Below are 23,083 nucleotides of genomic sequence, written 5' to 3' on the forward strand. Positions count from 1 at the left end.
TGGGCCTGCAGAAGAAAACCTCACCCTAAGACAAGCAATCCACTTGCTTTGTACTGTATGAGTGGGCAACATAATCCACACAAATATTCCATACAGACAAAGTTTTCTAAATCTACATTAATAAGGAAAGAACAACATCTGAGAAAGCACTTATTACAACAACCTATGACAGTCAAAGGGACTACAGAGTTCTGCTTCTTCCTCAGCTTCACCAAAGCCGAAAACATTAGGAAAATGTCCACAATTCCTTCCTAAAGGCAGCTAGCCATTAAATCCATTCAAACAAAACACTTCCAAAGCCAGGTTTCACCAGCTGTTTCATCTGTTGCTAAAACAATGGAAGACTCAGTACAGATCTGTGTTAAACAATAGGTCTGTATCCTTTGGTTCAGGCAGCATAAATGCAACCTGTTTCTTATTTCAAGTCTGACAAAAATGTTTCTGTTGCCCAGTTAATTCAAAGCCACCCACACCCATGGTTGCTCTCTCTACTGTTCAACATGACAAATTAAAGCAGGTTGCTAGAGGCCTTTATGACAGTTTAGACATGGTGCTCAGATGATTTAGCCTTACTCCATCAGTCAGAGATATGGAATCTTTGGCACTTTTTCATTCATGCCTAGGATACATTAAATTTTCTCACCTGCAGTAATGTTTTCTGTCTGAAACCTGAGGTTGGTGGCCTCACCCCTTAATGTATTGATCCCAAAGACAGGGATCTCAACAGTACAGAAGTCATATCAGTCAGCGGTAACATCTTCAGCATTGAATGTTACCCTCAGCATTCATGTTGATTATGCCACTGTCACTAATGATGTTAACGGCAGCCCTTTCAGTGTTTTTCAGAGTTGGTGTTGGAATTAAAAGTACCCAACCCCAGAGCTTTTAGCTCAGAGTTTCCTAGCCCCAAGTTAATTCTTAATGGTGCCACTGATGCAGATCCATACCTACTCTTGATTCCGGCACCATTACAAAGGTTGGAGCCGGCTCTGCAGTCAGTATTCAGAATCTGCAGCTCACTTCTACTATGCCTACTCTCGTGACAGCCATTTCTTCTTCTTCTGACTCTAACACTCCCACAGAAGCTCAATAAGACCACTTGCAGACACCCTCTTAAGACTCCTGTACAATCTGATGACAAGTATTTAAGATGTCTCAATAAAATGCACTACTAACAACAGTGCCTAGTATTGAAGGGTGCATGACAAATTAACACTGTTGCTTTGGAGCATGACCAACAGCGGCCACATTCAGATAAGCTTCCAGAAAAGCTGTACAAAAGGAATATGAATATCCACTTCTCAGGAATTCACCTGCACCAATCTAAGCCCAATGTCTTTCAGTGGAACCTTACTAGCAGTAATTGTATCTTGGCTAAACTACTATGAATACATACAAACACAATGCTTTTGGAGGAGCTAATAATACAGTTTAGTGTCAATACCTCTTCCTGCTCTTAACGTAACATGCTACCACTACCCTGCACAAGCTGGCACACCAACATCACAATTATTGTATACTCTTAAAATTAGCAAACCATACTATCACATTATGATTGCTATACATAAACATTCTCTCACTCCAAAATGTGGATGACAACTGTTAAAATTCACCATTTTTGTGCAATTGCCATTATAAACATCTACAAGCATCCATCCACTAGCTTTCAAGATAGAATAATGAAATGATTTGCTTAGAACAGGCCATACAGTTTAAAAAGTAAACATACAAATAAATACATTTGTAGACATAAATGTAAAAAATGGTTTTGAAAAGACTGATATTATTAGAAAAGCAATGTCTAATAGCAGCCTGGCTCTACCACTGTCATCTGAATATAACTATAATCTACCTACCTCTGACTTTCATAAGAATTTATCCGTTACAAAAGACAAACAGGCTAAATTTACAGACATAAGCTCATAGACTATGGTCAGCAAGATATCTATTTTCATTTGAAGGCCATGCAAAGAGATTCTTCACCGATTCCAAGCCTGCTAGCAGTCCACCAAATGCTTTCACAAGAAAGCACAGACTGACTGGAATAACTGAACTGATTTTCAAAGAAAGCTACTTCACTCGAAGAAATACCAAATGGGCATCCTATAACAAGTCAATACTAGGAAGTATTCAGTTAACACAATCCTTTTCTTCAGCAAAATCCCCCTTCTGCATTAAGTAAAAAATCCCTGTCCCATCATATCTCACTGGGTTAAGATGTTAAATCCAAATAACCTCCCCCAAAGCAAAGTCACTTAGACAACCAGAAAGTAATAAAATCAAATAAGGTAGACTACTGTTTCCTGTCAAAAGCTGTTCTATCATACCAAAAGTTGTGTGTGTGTGTGTGTGTGTGTGTGTGTGTGTGTGTGTGTGTGTGTGTGTGTGTGTATATATATATATATATATATATATATATGTGTATATATATATATATATATATATATATATATATATATATACACAAAAACGTGTGAATGCATGCAAAACATTTTTTTATTTTTCAAAGTTCTGCCATACATTTATTTATTTAATTCACATTTGTTAACTGGGTTAATTCAATTGAGTTTGCAAACAAACCTATGTTCAGTGGAGACCCGAAGGGAAAAGCCCCAGAAAACATAAGTAAAGATAAAGTGACAATATACAAATATTAAATAACCACAATACAAAATAATTGTAAAACAGTAAAGGTTATTAACTATTTGCACTGCATTGATAGCAAGCAACATGTTTTCAGTGGAGACCCAAGGGGAAAGAGCCCCAGCAAACACAAGGAAAGATAAACATACAGGACAAAAAACTATTAAAAATAAGTGCAAATATGAAATTATAAAGAGAAAAACAAAAGAAAAAAATATGAACATTAAGAGTTGCACTGATAGCAGTGGTCTAAAATTTACTATATATTAGAATAAAAACAAAAAGATAATAGTTGTTCAAAAGAAGGACAATATCTAGACATTGATAGGAAGTGGGGTAAAGCAAGAAATAGTGTGGAGAATGGGGGAGAGGGGGAGGGGGCTACAGTCAGCTGCAGTAGTAGAGCTGAGGGTTTAGAAGGTTAGTTTAAGCAGAAGTTAAAAACAAAGAAAGAAAGTTAGGCGATATAACAGGTTATACAGTAGTACAGACTAATACTACGTGTGGTCAAGGCAAGGGCATAATTTCAAGTTTAGTAGGTGGGATTTGAGCCCCTTTTTAAAACAGGGAAAGGAAAGGTTGGATTTAATATGGAGAGGGGGTTTGTTCCAATTTAGTGAGACAGAGTGTTTGTAAAGTAGTTTGCCAATATTCCTTTTGGGTTTATAAACTGAGAGAAGATGCTGATCAGCACTCCAGACAGGCCAGGTGGGAAAGTAGAGAGTAACAAGAGAGGGGAGAGCAGGGCAGGCAGAGGGGTTGTTGAGTATGGAATTGCGATTGTAGGAGAAGGTGCAGAAATTTAAGCTACTGAAGGTCATTTAGTGAGAGACAGTGATGCAAAGAGAGTGGATGGTTTAGAATAAATCTGGCAGTTTTGTTGCATGTTTGTTCCAGTTTCTGCATTGAGGTCGTTTGGATATTGGTAAGGATGGGGGAAGCGTACAGAAGACTAGGTAAGAGAAATGACTGCGCAAGAGTGCATTTAGTGGCAGTAGTGAGGAATTTTTTGTTCCTATAAAGTAGTCCAAGTTTTGGTGGATTTTGATGGCCTGTTGTATGTACAAGTCAGATTTTAGTTGGTCATCAATTATTACCCCAAGAAGTTTGGTGTGTGAGGCAGGGGAGATAGTGGTGCCATCTAGGGAGGAAAGAGAAAAGTTGGATTTAAGGTAAGACAGTGTCTGAGGTAGGAAGAGAATGAGCAGAGTTTTCTTAGGGTTAAGGATTAGTTGATTGTTTCTGAGCTATTTTTCAACAGAGATAAAGGAATTCTGTGTTAGTGTGTGTATTTCAGAGATAGTATTGGAGAGAGATAAGAGAGTAGAGTCGTCTGCATATTGTATTACAGATGAGAGACTGCAGGATGAATGTAGATTGTTTGTAAAAATGTTGAAAAGGATCGGTCCAAGTATGGAAACTTGGGGTATCCCTGTTTGAACAGCAAGGAAGGGTGAGAAAGCCTGCTGCCATCTAACAGCTGTTTCCTGTCAAAAGCTGTTCTATCATACCAAAAGTTGTGTGTGTGTGTGTGTGTGTGTGTGTGTGTGTGTATATATATATATATATATATATATATATATATATATATATATACATACACAAAAACGTGTGAATGCATGCAAAACATTTTTTTAATTTTCAAAGTTCTGCCATACATTTATTTATTTAATTCACATTTGTTAACTGGGTTAATTCAATTGAGTTTGCAAACAAACCTATTTTCAGTGGAGACCCGAGAGGAAAAGCCCCAGAAAACACAAGTAAAGATAAAGTGACAATATACAAATATTAAATAACCACAATACAAAATAATTGTAAAACAGTAAAGGTTATTAACTATTTGCACTGCATTGATAGTAAGCAACATGTTTTCAGTGGAGACCCAAGGGGAAAGAGCCCCAGCAAACACAAGGAAAGATAAACATACAGGACAAAAAACTATTAAAAATAAGTGCAAATATGAAATTATAAAGAGAAAAACAAAAGAAAAAAATATGAACATTAAGAGTTGCACTGATAGCAGTGGTCTAAAATTTACTATATATTAGAATAAAAACAAAAAGATAATAGTTGTTCAAAAGAAGGACAATATCTAGACATTGATAGGAAGTGGGGGTAAAGCAAGAAATAGTGTGGAGAATGGGGGGGAGAGAGGGAGGGGGCTACAGTCAGCTGCAGTAGTAGAGCTGAGGGTTTAGAAGGTTAGTTTAAGCAGAAGTTAAAAACAAAGAAAGAAAGTTAGGCGATGTAACAGGTTATACAGTAGTACAGACTAATACTACGTGTGGTCAAGGCAAGGGCATAATTTCAAGTTTAGTAGGTGGGATTTGAGCCCCTTTTTAAAACAGGGAAAGGAAAGGTTGGATTTAATATGGAGAGGGGGTTTGTTCCAATTTAGTGAGACAGAGTGTTTGTAAAGTAGTTTGCCAATATTCCTTTTGGGTTTATAAACTGAGAGAAGATGCTGATCAGCACTCCAGACAGGCCAGGTGGGAAAGTAGAGAGTAACAAGAGAGGGGAGAGCAGGGCAGGCAGAGGGGTTGTTGAGTATGGAATTGCGATTGTAGGAGAAGGTGCAGAAATTCAAGCTACTGAAGGTCATTTAGTGAGAGACAGTGATGCAAAGAGAGTGGATGGTTTAGAATAAATCTGGCAGTTTTGTTGCATGTTTGTTCCAGCTTCTGCATTGAGGTCGTTTGGATATTGGTAAGGATGGGGGAAGCGTACAGAAGACTAGGTAAGAGAAATGACTGCGCAAGAGTGCATTTAGTGGCAGTAGTGAGGAATTTTTTGTTCCTATAAAGTAGTCCAAGTTTTTGGTGGATTTTTGATGGCCTGTTGTATGTACAAGTCAGATTTTAGTTGGTCATCAATTATTACCCCAAGAAGTTTGGTGTGTGAGGCAGGGGAGATAGTGGTGCCATCTAGGGAGGAAAGAGAAAAGTTGGATTTAAGGTAAGACAGTGTCTGAGGTAGGAAGAGAATGAGCAGAGTTTTCTTAGGGTTAAGGATTAGTTGATTGTTTCTGAGCTATTTTTCAACAGAGATAAAGGAATTCTGTGTTAGTGTGTGTATTTCAGAGATAGTATTGGAGAGAGATAAGAGAGTAGAGTCGTCTGCATATTGTATTACAGATGAGAGACTGCAGGATGAATGTAGATTGTTGGTAAAAATGTTGAAAAGGATCGGTCCAAGTATGGAAACTTGGGGTATTCCTGTTTGAACAGCAAGGAAGGGTGAGAAAGCCTGCTGCCATCTAACAGCTTGTTTTCTGCCAGTAAGGTAGGATTGGAACCAGCCAAGAGTAGAAAGAGAGAGGTTTAGGTCTGAGCGTTTGTTAAGGAGAATGGGATGAGAAACGGTGTCGAAGGCTTTAGAGAAATCAAGGAATAGACAGGAGACAAGGAGCCTGTTGTCCCTAGCTTCTGCAACCTTTTGAGTAAAAGATAATAAGGCAGTCGAGGTACTGTGTTTAGGGAGGAAACCATGTTGCGAGGGGGTGAGGATATTTTCATGAATGAGATAGTTCAGTAGTTGAGTATGTATGCATTTTTCAAGGATCTTGGAGAGCGGTGAGAGAATAGCGATTGGTCTATAGTTAGACGGTTCAACAGAGTTGCCACCTTTGTGCAGAGGAGTAGTATAGAAGGATTTCCATTACGGTAGACTCCTGAATGAAGCAGTTTATTAAGATAGATACAGGATATACAACAGTCTCAGCAGCAATTTTCAGAAATTGAGGAGGGACTTTCTCAGTGGAGGGAGAGCATGGTTTTAATTTAAGAAGCAGAGATTTGATATATTTAGTAGAAACAGGTCGCAAGGTAAAAGGCTGAGAGACAGAGGAGCATAGAGGTTTAGGGGAAGTGAGGGTGAGACAGAAGAGATGGGATGAGTAGAGTTACTAGAGGGTAGCTGTTTAGAGATGCTGTCTATGAAGTGTTTGTAGAGTAAGTCTGCAGTTTCAGAGGGAGAATGATAGGGGAAAGGGTTAGGGATGGTAGGAGAACCAGTGTGGAGCAGGGAGTTGATAGTACTCCAGAATTTTTGGGGGTCATTTGGGTGAGAGCTTTGAAATTTAGTGAAATATTGGCGCTTATCTAAAATACATTTTTTAAATGATTTCTGAGTTACTTATAACCTTGGAGAAAGGTGGGAATTTTAGTGGTTTGCCATTTTTTCCATAGAACATCTCTTTCATGCATCAAAGCAAGAGTAGCTTTGGAGAGTCAGGGTGCAAAATTACATTTGATTCTGATTTTACGAGTTGGGGCAAGAGAGTTTAGAACATCAAGGAAAATGTGGTTGAATTTAGTAACAGCACCAATGAAGGGAGAGTTTTTAGGAAAGACTTGATGGCAGCGTCTATAGTTAAAGGTTACATCTACAGAAAATAATTTGTTTTGCATAACTTATTAAATATGTTATCTTTGTTACAACTTCAGAGAACTGCAGTTTTTTTTTATAAAACTTCCTATTTTATATTGTTGCAGCCTTCTTACTGCACCTTTTCACAAGGAAGATGACAACTTCTCTACATTCCTCAAGATAACCTAAAGTTCAAAATGCTTTTAAAAGTGATGCATAGAGGGGAATGGCTAATAGCAAAGTATTGTCCATGAAAAGGAAGCCAAAAAAGCATGTATACACACCAGCAATCCTCCTGGGTGATACCTCCATTGGTGGACATATACAACACAGTGGCCACAGTCCCAAATAAAGCTGAGTGCATCCATCAGTTTACAAGACTGTGGTTTCTGGTTAGAGATGCCCAAGCCTTTTCAGCAGTTCTACTTCCCAAAGCCCAGTTGTCCACCTACAAACAAGAAAACCAGAGTGATGGACAGGCTATTGAAGTAGGTATACTTATTCTCTGTGTTCATTTTATGGCCACTAAATTATCCATGTCACATGGTGGATTTTAAAAATGTAACACATTCGTGAATTGCTCCATAGCAAACTTATCTATTAAAAACCCTCCTCACCCACTCCTCACCTGCTTCAACCAAGCCTAATCTTATGGTGCACATTTTGTGTAATGTTGCACAATGTTTGGTCGATGTGATGGGATCCTGCATTGTCAAGTGCAAGCAAGCATAGCTCCATTTTACAGTTTGTCAAGTACACCAAGGTGACTTTCACAGACAGCCTTGTTCAAGGTTCCTGCATATTCCACTCAGAGATGAAGGCACATACTGAGAAGAAATGGATGCACACAAAACCAATAATGTCATGGGTAAGAAGTTTCAGCCATCTGAATGCTCCTTTTTCTGGACGCACGCAAATCAGTACCACATATGGTTCAGGAACAGCACACAACAGAACCAGGAAAAAAAATTGGGAGAAAAAACAAAGAAGGGTAATTTCCAGAGTATCACAAAGTGGTCATTCTGGCATCCAAAAAAAATCAAATAATAAGCTGTGAATCGGAACTCAAAACAGCTTTATTAAGCACTAGTACAAATGAAAACAGAGAACGTTAAGTGCTTTTGTCCCTATAACTACCGGGACTTCTTCAAAACAGTTATTCTTAGCTAAATAAACCATTTAAGTAATCATATCAATTAATCATGTGACACCTTTTGTTAAAATCACTTAAGTAACACCAAAGGAAGAAATCTGCAGTAAAAAACATCAACATCATGACCATAATATGAATATGTTTCTATTGGGACTAGTGCTTAATAAAGCTGTTTTGGGTTCTGATGCAGGGCTTATTATTATTTTTTTTGGATGCCAGAGTGACCACTTTATGAACCTTTTTTGGGTCGAGTATCCTTTGTTTCACGTTGCAAGCTGTGTTGTCTTTCTAATTTCCAGAGTAGTCAGTGCCCAAAGGCAAGGGTTCACAGCAATCTTCAGAGAACCATAGCTTCCCATGGGATTACAGCAAAATTAGTATTTAGGGTGTACTTGATTGTCCTACTCTAAGGCTATGATGGGACATCTATCTGCACACAAATCCATCACAGTGGCAGGTAGATCAGGACTGTCAAATTCAGAGGCTGCAAAATACCTTTCACAACATGACAAACACACCATCTTTTCACTTGCCTAATGTCTAATACTGTGAAAAAGGGGAAAAAATGTCATAAGAATTGTCCACATTCTCCTCTGAAAAAGTACCATACAAAAGACCCTACTCATATATACATAAAACACATGCATGTATGTGTGTCTGTACATATATACATATATATGTATATATATACACACACACACATACATAAATATACACACCCAAATCTTCATAAATACATATATACATAATATACACATGCAATCATACGTCACATGAATCTTCTTCTTCTTTCAGCTTTTCCCAGTTAGGGGTCACCACAGCGGATCAGCTGTCTGCTCATGACTGGCATTGTAGTTTTACGGTGTTGAGTTGCCAGCCCAGTGCCCAACCTTCCACAGAAGGCACACACACGCACGCACTCACACCTAGGGCCAATTTAGATTGTCCAATACACCTACAGCATGTCTTTGGGATGTGGGAGGAAACTGGAGCACCCGGAGGAAACCCATGCGACCACAGGGAGGACATGCAGACTCCACACAGAAGGCATCCCAGCAGAGGATCAAACCAGAGAGCCTCTTGCTGTGAAGCGGCAACGATAACTGCTGCACCATCGTGGCCACCCCATATGTATATATGTACAAATACTTTTCAAATTCTACTGCAACAATCCAAAATCATTTGAAAAATAGAATTTATTTATTTAATTCTTTTATTACCTGGGTCTCCAATATGCTGACTGTCTCACCATTACTAGTTCTGGCTTCCAAAAGCTGTTGCCTTTCTTCTGCTAACTTTAGCTCCAGGCCAGTTTTCTACAAAGAAAAGGAAAACAAGTTATAAGTAATTCCTTGTCAAAGACAGATTATGATGAAATGACATGCTAATGCAATATTCAAATGTATTCCGAGTTTATAACTTCATCCTATCCTCAGATAAGCCATGGATGGATGCTGTTTGATGATTAGCCAGAGACAGAACATTAAACATCTGCAACTTCAGATTCCTACTTAAAGTCAAAGATGTAGCAGAAAATTCCTGAGCCCAGGTGCTTGACTGACCAATACCAAATTTCAAATAACACTGCCAACAAGATCAAGCAAATGCGAAAAGCAAATATTAAGTAAACAAGGAGTTCCTCCCAAACAGAAAATTCAGTAGCATGCACACTGGAAACAAACAGACAAGGGGGAGGGGATGGGCAAGAACATAGGAAATTACTGGGACCATAACATGCCTATAGTCCTTAAACACCATTAAGAAAAACATACTATTAATATTGTTTGCCTCACTTATCTAGCAGGGCCAAATAGGTAATCCATGGGGTTTACTATCAAAATCACGAAAACAGAAAAAAAAAATACCGTTCAGAACACTGAACGGCAAGATCGAATCCCTGCATAATAATTAGGTGAAAATGTTAAATCTGATGAATGAATTCAGCAGATTTGACATTGTCGCCGAATATCAAACGTGATGTCTGTATAGGAGCTCAGGTAAGTCTCACTCCCACACTTCAAATCATGTTTCTGTAGGGGGACAAGCCCCCCTGCGCCCCCTCCACACCCCCTGGTAACTATATATTCCAACTCCAAGATCGCACTACACTGAAGAAAGGGATGAATGTCTCAATCCGCACTGTACAGCGATCTCTATTCATTACATCAAGCTCATATCGGCAAATGCACAGTGGCATTCGCTGATATGAACTACTGATAATTTAACGTTCTGCAACACGGGAATCAGCCATCTGACGTTCGACATTCCTGTGTTCACCGAAAATATGTTCAACATTTTGACTGTAAACCAATCCATGGAGTGAATAGGTGGCTACCGATCGGTTCAACTAAGCTTGCTTTGAAGATGGCCATGGTACTGCTATGCCTGGCTAACAAATGTAAATAAATACAATAAGATACAAATGTAAGGAAAGTGTTTCATAGGTGAGAGAATGCACTAGACTATAAATATATCTCTCCAGCAAGTTTACTTTTTTTTTAGGACAAATTAAGATCTTTCATGCAAGTGTTCTAGATGCAGCTGATCCTGCTTAGGTGTAAGAGGTCAAACAGGGCTGGTTCCTTCATGACATAAAAGGTTAGACACAGGTCACTGTAAATGACCCAGTAAGCCACAGACTACAAAGATAGTCAACTTAATCTGTCAATGTATACAAGTGTTTTAAGACAACATATTTTTGTCATTACAAATGACTGTAGCCTTTGTAGTTGAGTAATATGCTTTTTTGGTACATGCCAAAGGAGACATTAGATTCGAGAGGAATAACAGATTTTCAGATGTGGAGCAAATTCCTCTGGATACAAGTTAGGCCAAGTAGAAACATTTCCTAACTACAGTGGAGAGACAGTAGTAAAATTGAGACAGAGTTATCCATGCAAGTGTCAAACGTCTCTTATAACAATAAGGCCGGGTTGTCCGCTTTCTCCAGTGGTGTTTGCAATACATCTAGAGCCATTATCAACAGAAATAAAATATGCAAACATCCAAGGGCATGAGTGGAAGGGGAAACAGGAAATAACAGCATTGTTTGCAGGCAATATAAAAATAAAACATATCTGAAAAATCCAGAGCAAAATGTCCCTGTGTTGCTGAATACTTTTGACAATTTCAAAAGTTTTCATGTTACAAAATAAAGACAAAATAAAAGTAATAGCTCTAAACTATATGCCCATGTATGAATTAAGGCATTAATTCTTGTACCTTTGGGGCATGAAAAAACAAAGCACCGGTTAGAAAGACTCTGTAATGGCAAAAAAAAATATGGGATGAAACTAAACAGAAGATAATCCAAAAGTTAAGGGAGTGGAAGCTCATGATTACAGATCTGGACAGTATGTTATAGGCAGTGAAAAGGTTTTTGATCCCCTTGATTCTGTATGCTGGCAAATCATATATCTATCAACAGGACAATAAATTATGGAAATAAATAAATAAGAAACTAAAGAGCTTTATTTGGAAAGCAGGAAGACAGAGGGTTAAGTGAGATAACAAGATCTTTATGACACAGCAAAGGGGCAAAGCATACATTAAGGCTACGCAGTTAAGGCTATTATCTGCACAAGTACAGGGACACAAACTGAAATGGAAAGATATGACAATGAGGCATGGAGAGGTTACCTAAGAGATTGTTTTAATGAAAACAGGTTTAGGAGAGAGAATCAAAACAACCACGTATTGCATTATGTACATAAAATGGTAGATGGTATACTGAAAAGTAAACTAGTTAGAGTATAGAATGTGTAGTTGCTTGTTAACATAAAAAGTTATAGAAAATAGGCAAGAAAGAGTAGGAAGTAAATGAAGGAAGTTATTCTAGATAATGAGGTATTGGGAAAGTTACCAATGTGAAAAAATAATGAGAAGAAGCCAAATAATTGTTTTGAGTACATCTTAGAAAAAGAATCCCATATTTGTGAATAATGGCAAACTATAGGCAAACAAATATTAAGTGTGTTAGATGAGTGGTCATCATTAGTGGAATATCTGGTTGGACAGAATGGATAGGATTACAAAAAGGGGGATAAATCAGTACTGCATATAAAATCAGACATGATTATTATAAAATTCATTCAGAGGTGCTCAAGCAAGAGTGGAAGGAAAGGTCGACTGGACAAATTACAAAGGATCAACGGGGGAGTGTTGAAATACACAAATAAATCAAGAACGTTCAAGATATTTTCATGGACATGCTTGTATTCATACTTTTTTATCCTGTGTGGACTGCATAAGGTTTCCCTCAATTTCAGAGTTAGCTGCTGAATGTATTGTGGGTAGTGAGGTGGAAAATCGGAGCATGTTTTTGGGAGTACGTAGAGCTGATAAGAGTTAAAAACACATTGCAAAATACTCAACGGCAAATGCTGAGAACAACTGAAAGTTACTAAAGGGATGATGCTGCTAAGCCGGAGTAGGGGAACTAGAATATCAGGAAATAAGGCCTTATTAACTTTGTTTTTGTTTTCTTGGCCTCTAACATAACAGTGGAAAATCAAGGTTTATACCAGCCTTCTTAATACTGTTTTTAAGGAAACTAAATTTAGCTTATATGTTTCATGAACAAATGACAAATGAAAGGAGAGAGTGTAGTAACGAACTTAAGAATAAGAGTGTGTTTAACGAATAAGAGTGTGTTTAAACCATTAGACCAAACATTAAATATTTTGGAAGCTATATATATAGGTTGAAAGGTAAAGAACAACATATTCCCATGAACATGAATTTGAGTAAAAAAGAAAATTAAGTTTTGAAATCATTAAGAGAGGATAAGACTATTAGAGTGATGCACCCAGATAAAGGGGGTGGAATGGTCTTTTATGACACCTTAAAGTACTCCCAAAAAATTTTTGAAATGTTAAACAACTCGCTCACTTATTCCTTATCCTCAGTAAATGAGATAAATATCAGCCACAGAAGGGTAGATTTTTATTTAGAAGAACACCTTATTGAGGAAAGAATATCAGAGGATTTATACAACTATTTGAAAGTAAAGAAACCAATAGTGGCTACTATGTTTGGGATACCCAAGACACATAAGGAACTTGAAAACTTGGCATTCAGACCTATAATGGACGGACGGGGATCTAAAACATACCCTTTCGGAATTGTGATACACAGTTGGCTGAAAAAACAAGTTGTGAATGCAGATCATCTACTTAGGGACTCATGGGACTTTTTAGGAATGATAGGTAAAGACTTGTGGGATAAAGACATAAGTTTTTTAACTATAGATATAGTTGATTTGTATACATCTATCCCAAAGAAAGAAGGTTTGGAATGGTTTCTAGAGAGTCTACATAGGAATACCAAATTAATGGATGACAAAATAGAATTGATTATGGAATTCATGGAGATCGTATTGGACCATAACTACATATTTTTTGAGGGAGAATACTATAGGCAACACAAGGGGGTAGCTATGGGGGCATCATGTGCCCCCATATATGCCAATCTTGTGTTGTTAGAGTGGGAACACAACAAAGTGTTCAAAAGTGAGTATTCTCAGTACATGAATTTATATGTTAGGTTCCTGGACGATATTTTTATTTTATGGAAGGGTCCAGAAAACAAGATCCAAGATTTGGTGAAATAATTTAATGAAAGTACAGAGTTCTTGAGATTCACATATGAATATAAAGAGAATGGTATAAACTATTTAGATACATACATCCAAAAGGACAATACTTATTTTAAATCTAAGGTATATAGGAAACCGTCCTTTAGTAATTCATATATTTACAATATACCAGTAGTCATCCTGTACAACAAAAAAATAGTATTATTAAAGGACAACTGATTAGGATAGCCAGGATGACATCCAACGAAGAAGATGTGGATGAAAAATTATTGGTAATAGCCAAATTATTCCAAGAAAGGGGGTAACCCATTAAAATAATTGAAGAATATGTTAGGTATGTAAGGAATGAATGGGGGAAAAAGTATAAGCCCCTATTAGGAAACCCAAGTGCTTTGAGTGAAGATATATATACAAGAGTGGGGAAGAAAATAAAGGATTTGAAAGAGCTATGTAGTTCCTTTTGGAGGTAAAGCACACGAACTGGAAAAAATAGTGAAAAACAACTGGGCTATTTTAAGAAATAATCCGAAGTTATGGGCTATTGGGGGCTCTAAACCAAATTTTGTTTATAAAATAGGACCTAACTTAAAAAAGTCTTTTGAAGGTGTTCCAAAAAGTTATGGTACGGTAAGGTGAGGGAGTTATTCCCAATGTAAATATATTTATACTAAAGAGAACATTATTATAACTAATTCTTTGAGGACCATGGTGAGATTTCAGAGAGGAAACTGTCAGACTACAGGGGTGGTCTATTTAGCTATGTGTAAATCCTGTCCCAGTTTTTATGTTGGTAAAACTGAGAGATGATTAAGGGACAGGATATATGAGCATACATATCAAATAATTACTAAAAATATGAATAATGCTTTGTATAAGCATTCCACAGTTTGCCCGAATTATTCTGAATTTAGGTTTGCAATTTTGGAAAGAGTGTTACAAAACCCTAGGGGTGGAAATTTTAGAAGCCACATAGAAGAAAGAGAAGTAAGGTGGCAAATTAAGTTACAAGTAAGCCAAGCCCCTGGGCTAAATGACATAATATCTATCAAGCCTTTGCTTTATAAAAAGGTAGAGTTTATGAAATAAATACTATGTAGGAGTTTGTAGTAATAAGTTTTTACATATAAAGCATTTTAGTGAATTGTATTTTATTTTAACACAATGTTTTAGTATTTTTATATAGTATTTTAAAACATAAAAATTTTGTATATCAATTAATTCATAAATTGGATGATGTCACTATTTTATTACTGTTGTAACTGAGTATTTAAGGGGGAGAATTGAGTGGGAAAAACAGATTCTGATGAAATCCCTTGTCAAAGTGAAGAAAGCGCTCAATCTAAATGTGTGGAATTACTTAATAAAGTGGACTGTGTGTGAATCCAGACGCAGCAGTGTTTTTTTCATTTTGTGTTTGGTAGCCTTCTTAACACTATTTGTTAACATACTTGTCTACCATCACTAAGATTTGCATGGGCTGAGACTAAAATAGGTCCACTTGGATCAGTGCTCTACCCCGGTTACTAAACTGAGGGAATGAACAAACAAACACACACACACACAAACAAACACCAACCTTTGAAGATGTGCTAGGTATTATAAAAGAAATAAAGCAGCTGGAGGAAGGAGTGTTAGATGGGAAAAAAACAAGATGCATAACCTTAAATGGAATGTGTGGGATCACTGTCTTCACAAAGGAGACAAGAGTGATGGGGAAGACAGGAATGATGGAGAAAATTGAAAATACTGCAAAATACGAGCAGTGAATGGTATATGTTGGTGTAACTGGTTGGAAAATGCCTACAGTCAGAAATGTTAAAAACTGTTATGATAATGAATATTTAAAGTGAAATATATGCATGACAAAAGGAAATACTGCCAGCCCGGATTTCTGGAATTTTGTAAATAATTCTACATAATTTATTAATACTGATATGATTTATACAGAAGTGTGTGTAAAGTACTGAGCTTAAAAGATGTAACCACAGCATGCCCTGTTGGAAGGGAATAGAAATGTATATAAACTATCGTAATTATGTATATGTTTTAACATTAGGAAGTAGAACACAGAGGATTAACTTACAAAACGTCAGGAAAATAGTTGAAATTAAACTGTTTTTTATAATTGCTGGCCCATAAACAAAAAATGTTCTCTCTCAGTTTCAGTGCAGTAGCAGACTCAATGTCTACAGCTAGAAGTTTTCTGTATTGTCTTTAAAGAGAAGTAATTCCCAGGTTTGAGATGTACAAGTATTTTATTGTTTTATGACTTCCAGGATCACAAACATCTGAAAGATATGTATTTTTCACAAACAGAAGTTAAATGGTACACTGGGGGGTTTAGCTTGGGAACTAAAGTTAGGTGACAAAACGTGATGTCATCCAAGCTAACCCAGCAGTAATATTTGATATTAATTTGAGAACTCTCTCAAGAGACAGAGAGAGACTGCATTTTGTATCTTGTCTTTGACCTAGAAACAACCACCGCCTGCACTTGCCTTGCTGTAAGTAAGTTTTAGGGCATAGTAACTCTTTTAAATTCAGATAGGAATATAGTAAAGTATAGTTTAGATGTTTTCTTTATTTGAGACTTGCAATGTTGTTTTAAATATTTCCTGTGATTTTAAACTCTGTGGTAACCGACTACTTACTGAGTATTGTCTTGTTCTTTTACCATTTATTTATTTTTAAATATATTTAAACCTATCTTTCTGGCAGATATCTGTGAGACATATTTAAGCTCTTAGCGTACTTGCATATATATTTAGTGAGACTGTACAGGCCACTCCTAAAAAGCCTTGCTCTTGGTCAGACTACCATTTGGATTATTAGTAACATCACATAGTAGGATTGGACACCCTTTGTTAAGGACGAGTAGCTGATAAAGAGTTGGCTGGTGGCAGCTGGAACTACCTTATAGTCTGGGTAGAAGGGGGCATAGCTAGTAAACCTGTGCCAGCCTTTTCCAGGCATGTGTGTGTGTGTGTGTGTGTGTGTGTTTGTATATAAATCAAATCTCAAAGTGTGTGTGTGTTAGCTACTTGGGCAGGGACACAAAGTACTGGTTGGACAGAAAGGCTGCTGGAGGTTTTCTTGACCACTCAGCTGAGATCTCAACCCTGCAGCTTTGCCAGTGGGGAGTCTTATTGGGGATCTGGAGACAGAGGGAGAAACCAGTCCCAGACTGACTGTGCTCTCCATGTGCGCTTAAGGGAAATTGCACTAGAGATGTGTGTATGTTTCCAACTGTTGCCAGTGGTGAGGACTGAGGCTCCTTGATTACTGGGCCAGTGCAGGGTTGTCACAATATGTCTGCAACATTATGTTGATTTTCAATACATGTTATTAGATAAGTTGTGCGTTCAATAACGTTGTGTTCAAAAAAAGGTCTCTAGGTCTCAATACAGGAGAATTGTTTATATACAATAAGGAGTAAGAATGACTTGTTTGCTGAATATAACCATGCTAAACTTACTAGCACTTCAGTTTGAGTCCATTTTCTTAACATGGGCATAATCCAACAAACTTGGATAACCACACTCCTTGGGTACTATCCAGAATGTCATCAAAATAAATACCAAAGAGTGAACGTCTCAGCATAGAACCCTTCTGGACACCACGAGTTACACTTTTATGTTCTCAGAGGGTAACCGCAATTTTCACAACTTAGGTTTTATCAAACAGTCAAACTGCAATCCAATGGACAAATCCATGGTTTACGATGACGTCTACTAATATTGTCTATAATAGCAGCATTGGGCTATTATCAAAAACCTTGGCTAGAATGAGGAAGGCAGCATGCACTATGAGACCTCTGTCCACTGCCTCAGAGACCTTTTCAAAGAAGGCTACTGTGGTAGGATCTACCCTTCAAAATCTGATCTAATCTGGTTCAAGATTATTAATGCTGCCTTGGTCTACAGTTATGAGTTGGATATAATTTGTTCTGTGGCTTTACATAAAAGGCTGTTGAGACTAATGGGGCGTAAAACATGTCTATGTGGGAGAATCGCTGTAGCATTTCTTCAGGCATCTGGAACAAACTCAGTTACTAATCTAAAGTTAAAAAGACTGAGAAGGGGTTCGACTAGTTCACATTTAGCACGGATTAAAAAACATCTCAGTACAATGCCAGGCCCAAGAAAGGTATTTTTAGCTTTGGAGAGAGATTCTAGGACTTGATCCATTGTTGCTTTGAGAGGACATAGCCTAGGTCAGGAAGGAGGAAGGGAAGGGGAAGAATCTAATTATGGCATGACTAGACTACAAAAAAGCATTTGGCAGTATCCCACATTCATGGATAAAAGAGTATTTAAAAATGTTCATGATACACACTACTACACTGATCGATACTACAGCAACTATGAAACAGTGGCAAACCACTTTGCAGTTAAGCCATGATACAGGATAAATTGTTATTCCAGGGATAAAGATTCAAAGGGGAATATTCTAGGGTGACGCTTTTTTACTGCTGCTCTTTTGCCTTGACCTTAACCCATTAAGTCGTCTACTTAACTGATTAGGTCATGGTTACAACTTGGCACCCAGAAAACAACAGTGTAGACTTCTCATCATCTTTTTGTGGATGATTTAGAACTGTACAGTTCATCAGATAAGCAATTGAAAGCACAACTGCAAGTGGTCAAAACTTTTTCAGATGATCTAAGAGTTTCATTTGGTCTTGATAAATACGCAAAAGCAACCTTTAAAGCATGAAAGCTGCAGCACCAAGAAAAGATCAGTCTGGGACAGGAATGTGATATAAAAACTTTAGCAACAGGGAGTGTACTAATATTTGGGAATTGATAAAGGATTAACAATAAAACATAAACAAATGTGAGTAAAACTAGTAAGGAATATTTTAGAAGACTAAAATTAATACTGAAAACAGCACTGACATCTAGGAACAAAGGGCGAGCTATAAACCAATTTGCTCTTCCTGTCCTAACTTGCTCTTTTGAAGTGACTGACTGGCCCCAAAAGGTGTTGAATCAGTTGGACAGGAAAACGAGGATGCTTCATGCTCATCAAATGATTTAAAAAATGAGTGTATACCAAGACTATATATTCCCTGTCCTGAAGGAAGTATGGGCCTCCTTGAAATTGATTAAATGTATAGACCTGCAATTGTAGGACTGCATACATATCTGCTGATCTCATTAGACCTAAATGTTGTGAAAGTTTTAAAACATGATGAGAACAAGTCTAAGATGACTTCCCTGCTTAGTTTAGCAGAAGCATATTGGTGTAAAGTACAAATGGAAATCAAACCAGAAATAGATAAAAATCAGGCAGCAACTGAATGTGCCAAAAAACAAAAGAAAGGCTATAACGTGAAGGATCAGATGAGAAGGCGAGAAATGCGGAAAATGCATAAATATAGTTGCAAGTATAGAAAACTCTTGTAACAACCTCATGTTAATCAGGATCGAACACAGGAATGGTTAAGGAGAGGTGAATTTAAAACAAAACATGAAAGGTTAATATTGGTGGCACAAGATAGTGGACTATGCACACAATGATTTACAAAGCCCACTGAACATATGAGAGAAACATACAAATGTACGTTTTGTAAAACAGAATTGGAAACAGTTACACATCTTTTTGCTGGTTGTGATATACTAATGGCAGAAGGAGTGTATACTGAAAGATACAAAAATGTGACAAAACTGTTACACTGGGGATTGTGCAAACATTATAATACTGAAATAACTGAAAAACACAGGAAACATGAGCCACAAAGCATTAAAGAAAATGATGAAGTTTATATCTCATGGGATCACTCATTACCAACAGTTCAAAAACAGATGCGAGAAAACTAGATATAGTATTTCATGAAAAAGACAAAAGTAGCATTGATCATTGAAACTGCTACACCTAGTGACTACAGTGTCTTATGTACAGAGAGACACAAAGTCATAAAATACCAGGATTTGCACACAGAAATGAGGGCAATGTGGAAGGAAGACACCCAGACAGTTCCAAAAGTAGTAGGGGCAAGGGTCTTATAAAAAATAATTTATAATCGTACTTGGATATGTTACACTGTATGAATTGCAGAAGTCATTACTGGGCACTTTGCGGGAGCTGCGAAGAGCAGTTCTGGCTAACTTCAAATATTGAAACAATACTAATTTCCTGAACTTTAATCATACTTTGACTTAGAAATGGGGTCCATCCTTGTCATGATATTAGAAATGCAAAAGACTTGGAGAAATTAAAAATGTGGGAGGGACAACATGGGAACGAAGGATAAATTTCAAACTAAGTTTGTCTGATATGAAATCCACTATGTCCTTTGAGTTGGACTGAGTTGTTGTGGACCATTTCAGTGTGCTGCTAAGCCCTATTCCTTAATTTTCAAACAGCTGAAAGGACTACCTCTAATTCCTTTCACAGGCTGTGGCTAATTTAAGCCACAATAGTCATTTCCTGCCACCAGCCTGTTCAGTCCATCTGGTTCTAAAACAGAAAAAAATGATGCTCCAAAATCGCAAATTACTAACACAGACCTCCCTAGGCCACAAGGCACACAGTTATCTAGGGGGAACCAAGTCTCAAAGGAAAGCAGTATTTAATGTCTGCTTAAGGTTACACAAGGCTAGCCATGAACAGAATTCTGAATAGTAATGTTCTCCAAATCCTACTGCTTTACTTCAGTTATTTTAAACAGAGGAAAAACAGAAGTAAGTGAAAATACTGAACAAGTAAAAGCACTTTTTAATTTTTTTATTTCTGGCAAGATATGTCACCTGAATCAGAATGGTGACAAAAAATAAAATTGGGACAGACATGTGCATGATTGCCCCATTAGCAACTAAGCTCAGAAATGTGTACTAGGTGTTCACAGGAGCATGCAGGCTGGGAACTACTCCGCAATGAAGTTATGTCTACTGGCAGGAAATGTAATACAAATTTATTAAGGCATATATGTGGTGGCCTGCATTATCCTGTGATGTTACTACATAGTATGGAATCAGAAAGAAAGCAGTGAACTAGAGACTAGTGAAGAATCCCCTTACAATTTCACAAGGATGCTACAGCTACTGATGCAAATCATCACACGGCTAAAAGATCAAAGGCACATACAAATAGACGTGTGTGTGTGTGTGTGTGTTAAACAGACACACATGCACATATCTGGATTTACTTATCTTTAGTGAACACCACTAATATCGAAGTAAATAATGTTGACACCAAATGATCAACATTATGCAAGCTTATAGACTACTTAGCATGCGCTGAACATCAATCGCGGCACATGCAAAACCTTAAAACAAAATTAAAAGGAAAACACTTTGTTTGCAAGGGGAGGGGCAAACCCCCTACAGACCCCACACAGCCTGCTAATTATATATTCTAACTCCAACACTGTAAAATTCTCAGGAAAAGGGTAAATTCCTTAACTGCATGAATAGTCTGATCTTTACTTTTGTCAACAGGTGTCATCCATCTGTTTAGTTTATCAAACTGATGTTAATAAAAGTGCTGTTCAATAAATAAAAGTAGCAGTTTCCATACATATGGTAACCCGATCATCAAATTACATACAGCCAAAGACAGGGATGGCAGGTGGGTATTGCCAGTAAGGCAGTGTGTTCTATGAGCATCTACTGTTAAAGGTAAGTAGAACTTACACAACTGTAATACATTCAACAAACATACTGCCTTATTGGCATTTAAGTAGATTTCCCAAAGCTTACCCAACTGGGGGGGGGGGGTGCAATAAGGACCCAGGTGCCCTTGGAGGATGCCCCTAGCAAAGTCTGCTCTGGATCTAAAGAAACAGGACCAATTTGCTGCCTCTAGAATACTTTGAGTCTACTGCTTTCCAATATACCACTGAAGAGCAGTAGAAAATTGCAAGCTTTCGGAAAAACATCCAGCAATGTCAGAAAAAATGGAGGGAAGTTTGCCACATTTGGGGTTCCATCTTTCAAAAAGTCATATAAGCCTGAGTGATTTCTCCTGTCTACCTAATGAATCTGGGCATCTTGGGGCAATGCAGCAATTGCCTCATGTACACAGACAACCCTCTCCTCCTACCACCCAACACTACAACCTGTGAGAGATGCACTTATATAGCCAAACTGGAAGCAAAGCTCTCTTCACCCAACACTGGACTAGACAGTCAAGAGGAGAAGGTAAACACTTGCACCACACCACACTCATCACATAGTCCCTCAAAACCTACACCACCAAAACACACACCTACATTCGTGGAGGCTCTCAATAAAAACCTGCCCAAGCATGAGGGACATCCAAAGCATAAACACAGGCAAACTCCACCCCCCCAACACAACCCAAATGACACATAGCCCACAAACTCAGTGTGCCACTCAACCACAGCCCATAAGGCATAACAACGTACCCAACACTCTAGTCATAGGTGACTCTATAGTCAGGCACACTGATGTTCCACTCACTAGACTAAACAAGGAGAAAGTTACTGTCAGCTGCCTGTCAGATGCCAGGATCCGCCACATAACGCATGCACTCAGGTCACTCCACAATAAGTACAAATATGACACCGTCATTGTCCATGTTGGTGTGAATGACCTGAGACGTACCTCCCTGGACTACATGAAAAGAGACATGGAGGAGCTCTCCGATCTTGTATCCCAGGCAGGTATGACCCTAACCCTGAGTAGCATCCTGCCATCACCCAGAATGATACCACAGTACAAGGACAAAATGATTGACTTCAACAATTGGCTAAGCTTCTGGTGTCATTCTAAGGAGATCCAGTAATTGTCTACCTGGGACGACATGATCGACAGTCCACGATGCTTTGCCAGAGATGGCCTGCACCTGTCACCCTTAGGATTCCGGATACTGGCTAAGGCTCTTGCCACCCCTATAGTGCCTTTTTAGGCAAGGTTCAAATGACAAATTCACCACCGTAACAGGTACAAGCAAGCAAAATCTGAGGGTAATGCTACTCAATGCTAGAAGTCTAAACCTCAAAATGCACTCACTCGAGGCACTCCTTAAAATGGAGAACATTGACATCTGTGCAGTGACAGAGACCTGGTTCAAAGCTCCAGAGAGCACCCCTGCATTACCAGGCTTCAATTCATACCACACCTTTCGGCCACCTAACCCAGAAAGAAGCACTAAAGGCGGAAGCATGTCCATGTTCATTAAGGATATCCACACCTCCAGGCTAGTTGCACAGCATAATGCATCCGAGATTATCCAAGTGCAACTAACTCTGGGCAAGACCGCAATCCAAATTGTAGCTTGCTACAGACCCCCCACCATGCCCCAGGATTCACACTCCTCATTTCTTGATACACTGGAAAGTATTAGGGTACAAC

General features: G+C 38.0%; 1 protein-coding gene across 1 annotated transcript in view; it reads right to left on the reverse strand.

Moving 5' to 3' along the window:
• Window positions 1-23,083, reverse strand: part of GOLGA1 (golgin A1) — a 2,378,923-nt gene that overhangs the window by 1,067,738 nt on the left and 1,288,102 nt on the right. Inside the window, exon 12 of the mRNA XM_044058132.1 lies at window positions 9,369-9,483. Within this exon, the coding sequence (XP_043914067.1) occupies window positions 9,369-9,483 (115 nt within the window). The remainder of the gene's footprint in view (window positions 1-9,368; window positions 9,484-23,083) is intronic.

This window comes from Protopterus annectens, chromosome 16.part0, assembly GCF_019279795.1.
Source record: "Protopterus annectens isolate FY-2018-M chromosome 16.part0, PAN1.0, whole genome shotgun sequence".
Lineage (NCBI taxonomy): Eukaryota > Metazoa > Chordata > Ceratodontiformes > Protopteridae > Protopterus > Protopterus annectens.